This window comes from Phaseolus vulgaris, chromosome 8 (genome assembly GCF_000499845.2).
Source record: "Phaseolus vulgaris cultivar G19833 chromosome 8, P. vulgaris v2.0, whole genome shotgun sequence".
Taxonomy (NCBI): Eukaryota; Viridiplantae; Streptophyta; class Magnoliopsida; order Fabales; family Fabaceae; genus Phaseolus; species Phaseolus vulgaris.
Window position 1 is genome coordinate 57,512,423 of NC_023752.2, and position 7,016 is coordinate 57,519,438.

At 33.3% G+C, this 7,016-nt stretch overlaps 1 protein-coding gene across 1 annotated transcript; it reads right to left on the reverse strand.

The window, feature by feature from the left end:
- Positions 1-764: 764 nt before the first annotated feature.
- Positions 765-5,775, reverse strand: LOC137827134 (auxin transporter-like protein 1). The gene is made up of 9 exons (XM_068633353.1): positions 4,896-5,775; positions 4,525-4,730; positions 4,234-4,419; positions 4,027-4,139; positions 3,629-3,812; positions 3,429-3,526; positions 2,412-2,619; positions 1,922-2,179; positions 765-1,290 (listed from the first exon to the last, which is right to left on the reverse strand). Exons 2-9 carry the CDS (start codon positions 4,693-4,695, stop codon positions 1,069-1,071), a joined length of 1,440 nt encoding a protein of 479 aa, XP_068489454.1. The 5' UTR covers positions 4,696-4,730; positions 4,896-5,775; the 3' UTR covers positions 765-1,068.
- Between the last annotated feature and the right edge of the window lie 1,241 nt (positions 5,776-7,016).

Below are 7,016 nucleotides of genomic sequence, written 5' to 3' on the forward strand. Positions count from 1 at the left end.
TATTTTAATAATATTTATTTTATTTTTTAATTTAAAATTTTAATATATATATATATATATATATATTTATATATATTTATATATATTTATATTATTATATTATTAAAGTGAATTGTAATTTTTTTAAGAAGTATCAAAATATTATTTTTCTAACAAATTTGCATTGTACACGAAAGTTATAACTCCAATTATATGTTATATATTGAAAAAATCTAACTTTGGGATATTTATTTTAAAGTATATTTTTATTTAGTTCATATGAAATTTATACTTTTATTTTAACTGCACAGTGTTATATATAGCATTTGATGAGTGTGAGGACATTTGATAGTTCTATCCAATAATATGAAAACAATGGAAACAAATTCATGTCATTGCCACAGAATTGGAGGAGAATTTTACTGTTCCTCCTCAATTGAAGATTCTATATTTCTAAACAAGACTCTTGAGACTTTAAAAAAAAATGTTGAACTTGAGGGGTGGAGATGAGCAATGGCTGAGATGCGAGGAATATAGCTAAAGGTGAAAGGTACAAACACCAAACTCAAATAAGCCTTTATAAAACCCTCAATTATTGCCCACCAGAAATATAAAACTTTCCAAGTCATACATACACCTCACGATTCCCTTCTTTTCTGCTCGTCAAATTCCAAATTTGACTAGTCAAACACGCATGGAACTCAACTTAACTCCCCAAGAAAAACCATAATGATAACGGCTTTAAGCGAACAAGACCATCATTAATTAAACATACATGAAAAAAATGGGAGGAAAAAATTATTATATTGGAAACCGAAGATATAGTTGGAAACATGCAAGCTTAGTTGAGGTTGCTATAATCCAATTTCCAAACAGAAGTACCTAGATAAGCTAAATATAGTTCATGATTACGATTAACCAAAATGATTCAAAAACCAAGAAATATAACAGTGTTGCCTTGCTACACAAGGGAAACATCAGCATTAGCATAATATATATGGAGATTAAACCAAGATATAGGGAAAATACACAAGGGGGAAGATGCTGATGTGTCCCTCTATGTATCATGCAAAAGAACATATATAGTTTTCAGTGATGCAGTGTTTGGTTGGAAGCTGCTGTTTTGTGCGGGGGACACTGGTAGCACTTGGCGAAGAGTCCAAATGTGTCAACCTGTTTGATGAAGTTTGTCATGCTAGCCCACCCTCCAAATCCAAATCCCACCACTAGAACCCACACCACCACAAATGCATTGATCACATACATTAACGTCCAGCTTGGGACGAAGAAGGGCAATTTCTCAGCAGCATTCTGAAAACATAGCACAAATAGATTGTTCAATGGTATCTTGGTGTTTGATTTCACAGACATAATTTCCCGAAACTAATAGTTATACAAGTTTGTCATGATTAATCTACTCTCAATGAGTTTCCTAGCATTATAATAAGACAAAAAAGTAGTCTTACTGTTAGTTGACTGTAATAAGTTGCTGAAATGTGGACAATGGTTAGCATAGTATCAGCTGGTAGTATAGTATGACTCTAGCATATAACTTAATGACAAAGAAATGGAACCAAGCCCATAGTGTCTAATAAATTTTCAATTCGAATAATTAATAGAATAAGTGGAGTTAATACTTCCAGTGACTTGGGAAGTCTCTTCTTCCAAGTTCAATCATGGAGCTGAAATCATATCCTCTTCAAACACTATATTATACAATGTTTTAAGCTTTCTTTAAAAAGGTTTAGCCTTTCAATATGGAAGAAAAACAGAATGGCTAATTAAATATTTCGTACTGTTATATAAGTTAGGTACAAAGGTTAGGTATAAGTTGTGCAGAGAGTGTACTTATAGAAATTTAATATATGCTGAGTAAAACCAGTTTGAAGAGACAGGGATTAGGTAGAAAACAAAGATGAGATGAATAGATTGAACTATTTACCTGTCTTGCAGAAGCAGACCTGTAAGTGAGCATATGGGCAGAAGCAGGGATGATATAGACGGTGAAGGTAACCAAAAGAGCTCCCACAGCAGAGTTAATAGGGCCAAAGAAAGGGAAAATAATAGCCAAAAACCATATTGGTATCACCACAGGCAACCTTGCAAGTGCCCTCAAACATATGCTCTTTGTGTCATGCATTCCTATCACTTTCTCCCACACAAAATACAATGGTGTGCAAGCAAATCCAAAAGTGATAAACTGCCATCCACATGTAATAAATAAACACTCATCAGTTTATAAAACTTCTTTTACTTCTGTTCACTCTCTCTCCTGCTGTTTACATTGAACAAGTATTTTTATCTTAATTTTATAAAAAAAAAAGTTGTTTGTAGACACAACCAATATTGTTACATAAATTTTTGCATGAATAACATAAGTCTTTAAATTAAACATTGGATATTTTGAGGGAAGGGAAAAATTGTGCATGGACCTGGTGAATCAGCATTAAGATGACACCTGTGTCACGCCAACCAGAGCGGGGGAGAAGAGAGAAGGCATTGGAGTGGTCCAGGAGTTGGTCACCAAAGGCCCAGTAAACGGCAATGGCAGATGGTAGGGTGAGTGTGAATACAAAAAGAGTCGCATAAAGATAGATATATTTGAACTTTTGAGGTTTCCACATTGCATGCATGATTTCCCTGTAATAGTCATAGGGTCCACACGTTAGTGCATAATGCAACAACACCAACTTAAATCCATCCAACCAAATCACCCAGATCCTCTCATCTCAATATCAAATAAATTCCTTCCATTTCTAAAAATATGCTCCAAGTCCAAAATCAAATTCGGTTTGTCAGTCCTGGGATATGTCCAAATGCCTTACCAGAATTGTTTTCTACCCCAAAAATATTGAAATTATATTAGAAAAGGAAACAAGTTGTACATGAGAGCATATTTAAATAAAAAACATATAAAGAACTGTGCATTTCCGTACTGATCACTTGTTTTCATGGCTCCATTGTTCGAAATTCATCTTGAATGATGGAAAAAGAATAAAATTCAATATGCATAATAACACAAAAACATACATGATTATTGTATTGCATATTTTGAATGCTGGTAAAATAATTGTCCAGTCCTTCTACATGGTACATGTGATTTGGTAAAATGTCACTACTGGGGTTATTCATTGTACTTGGGTATTGGAGTTGTAGGAATGGCAAAATGTAAGGATGGATAGATGAATTGAATGGATAAAGTTGAGAGGGAGTTGGAAGTGGAGACCAAGACACGAGTTTAATGGTTGCTCAAAAGTGCCAGATTTACTGTTTTGTCTTATTTTCTAAGGCCCCATTAGAATGGAGGCAAAAGCTGCAATTGAAGAAAGTGGTCGTGCAATAAACTTCTACTCTCCTTGATGTTTCATTGTCTTAAGACAATAAAGAAAACTACCATCATTGTTTTGTCTAACTCAGCAAGCAAAATATTAAAAAACATGGGGTCTTACACTGTGACGGCGTGCCCGCCGAAAGTGTAGAGAATGTTGGTGGCTCCCGTGAAATACAAAACCATTTTTTTGGGGCCCGTGTGAGTCACATTTTCAACCTGCAATATTAAAGAGGAAGAGACCGTTATTATGATCAAACGACTTCTAATAAGAGAGGCCCCACTGAAGAAATCAACACCGTTGTACTTGGTATTGCCTACCTGGCCATGAACGATGGCTGCTATGGTTAAGTACCAGGCTGTGTACGTGGTCATGCCAAGACCAAGGAAAGACCAAATCCTGTAGTTGTGAAATGAAGGTACAAACACTGTTGTCGCGCAGCATGCTCCGAATATGTAAGTCCAGGTCCTCTTGTCCAAGTGGTCATTTATGTAGTATATGTTACTGCATACATATTCATATACCATACCCCAAATCACAAAACACCCTCTTAAAAAATCACAAAAGTTTCAATTATCTAATCAAATCAAGACCATAACCAAGGTTTTCAAAATCAGTTCCATTGTTATTTTGGCTACAACTTCAAAGCTTTTTGAGTTTTCTGTCACCACAATTGTGGCCGTTTTTTTGGTTTACTTTTACTAAAGGAAATTCATACCTTGCACAAGCTATAAGCTGGATGACAGATCCAAAGAGGAGAAAAGTGCAATTAAAGGCCAAGCCAATGGCTTTCCAGTATGGACCTAGTAAACCTTCCAGCACTTCAAACCACTGCAAAAAAAATGAAATTAGGCCAAAGTTTTCCACAGTAAAAAAAAAAGTAGTGAGTTTTTTTGTTTGTTTTCATTTTAGTTTTTGGTCTAACCTGAATGACATGGTTTTTGAAGCTGACATTCTCTTTCTCTTTTCTGCTCCTGTACTCGATGTACAGAATGCTAATCAAATAAGCAGTCCAACTTCCCATTATTCCGTAGAAGACTTGGAATATGATGCCAGAAAGCATTCCCAGCTGAGCGAAAGAGTATGGCAGTGTTAGCAGAACCTGCGCAACCTGCAAAGCACAAAACCAAAAACATAATCAAGCCAGATTCTCTTGCAGGAGTCCAAGTTTCAATGATGAGAGAGTGACACTCTTTGGACTCATATTTTATGTTACCTGATTTGAAGCACAGCTGAACCATGCATCATAAACAGATCCACCATGCCACAGAAAGCTTCTCAGACTGGAATGTGAACCACCCACCTTCTCATCCTCTCTCTCTTCACGCTCAACAGTTTCATTGAGGCTTGACATCATGGTTTCTTCACCTTGCTTCTGGGGTAACATTGTTCCAAGATTATTATAATAATACAAAGAAAGTCCTGAAAACAATCACATACAGTGAATCAAACACTGAGTTAGCTAGACATTTACCAAACCCAGGGAAGAAAGTCAGACAAATTGACAATGGAAAACAAAGTGAGATTTTGCTCCATAGAAAGAAACTAAACCATATAGAAAAAGAAAAAGAAAAGAACAATACTCACCTAATATTGGTCAATGTTGAAAGGTGAGAGTATTCTCTTATAGCACGGAAACAGAGGAAACAGAGGGTTTTTGGTAATATAGATGAGTGTGTGTGTGTGAGTGGCAGGGAAGTTTACTTTTTTTAGTTGAAAAGAGGAGACGGTAACAGGTGTTGATTGGGTTGGTGTTGGTGTTTTGCTGATAATTTGAGAGGATTTTGATTTTTGAACTCTTTAAACTCTGTACAAAAGGCTCCAATTACAAGAGTGGCAGGCCTTAAATATGGGTTTGTGCACTACCTGGTGGCGTTAAGGTGGTGAGTCAGTCAACCTCTTAAATGCGGGTTCTGAACAAGGAATTGGCAGAAGGTGGCAATTTTCAATGCAGAAGATACTATTACTAACCCAGCAAGCAAGAAATGGAGACAAGAAGGGTAAAGGTTGTGTTGGGATGGTAAGAAACAAGTGAGGAAGAATGAGTGGTTGGTGATGAAGAGGGTTGAGTTTGGAGGATCGAGATCTGACAAAAAGGAAGTACACCTGAGAGAGTAAACTTGGAAGATGGAGGCGTGCTTGCTTGGAACTCGATTAAAAGAAACAATAAAAAAATGAAAAGAGAGCAATGGGAAGGGAAAGGAAAGGAAGAACTGCTATGATAACTCTTTCGTTTATTCTTCACAATCACATACATAGACGTTGGTTTCGCTTCTCTTATAGTCTCTACTTCATCTCTCTCTCTTCTCTGTATCTTTCTGTCTCCACTCTATTAAGATTGGTTGGTGCCTCATGTTTCTGTACGAGGATCACTGTCTCTCATGGTAAAAACAAAAATTACAAATCATTTTCTTTTACTTCATATTTTTCGTGTATTTGAATAAATGTGTTTGCGGAAAATGAAAACAAATACACTGTCCTGAGAAAAATATATATATTTATTTGGCTATTTTTAAAACGAATCATGTCGATAGTTTTTCAGAAAACATGTTAATAATGTTGTTGGCTGTTTAAGATTTTTGTTTTTTTGCCGTTGTATAATTTACAAAAAACTAAAATGATACTTTTTTTTAGAGAAGAGAAAATATAAAATAATTCCCTGTAAAAAAGATTAATGTACTGATATAAAACAGATGAATAACCATGGATTAAAAAGATAAATAATTGATTACTTTCTTAAAAATTAAAAAAATTATAAACACTAATACGTTTTTCTCTTAATCATAAAACACTAACGGTCAAAATACTCAATATATAGTAACGATGAAAAACTTCGTTTTTCATTAATGTATTTAATAAAAGCAAAATTAATATTATCATAATGAACATATTAAATGAATATCATTTTCATTATTGTCCTCATGTAAACACGACTAATTTAATTAACTGTTTTATTTTGTAATTATTAATTCAAAATTGAAACACCATATATAACACTTTGTGTTACTGAATGTAGTATACCATGTCTGTGTAGAGAAGCTTTATTTATTATTTATTTATTTATTCAACAAAGTGCCACACTTTCATGAAGATGACAACCCACACAATCAAACTGAGTTCCTAATTAAAAAAATGTTTACTAGTTCAGAATGAATATAAAAATATTTGTTGTTTCTGTTTTTAAAGCTTTTAGCACATTTTTTTTATAACTTCAGATAACTCAATTAGTACAATATATTAATGGTCAGTTTTTTCTTTTAAACAAAATAAGATAAATTAATCTAGCATCGTCTTGATTTGAATTATATATAATTTTATTAAGTGATATGAACCATCACCACTTTATATCCATCAATATCAATATAATAATATTTAATTTAAATGTATATATTAATATGTGCTTTTTTTAAATAAAAAAATAAGTTGTCTTAATTTATGTATTTATTTATGTTAGACAGAGTGATATAGTGAATTTGACTCACTATTATAATTTTAAATTATTTGTCATTAGTTTGTTCGATATTCGTTATAGAAAAATAATTTAATATTATTTTTAATATGTGGCTTTTTAACAAATCTTTAAATATGTTACTTCTTTCTTAATCTATAAGTGTTTTGTTTTACTTTTAATCTTTATAAATGCTTTTTTTATTTTGACCTCTTCAAATATATTACTTTTTTTGTTTTTAGTTGCAAAATGTATATGTT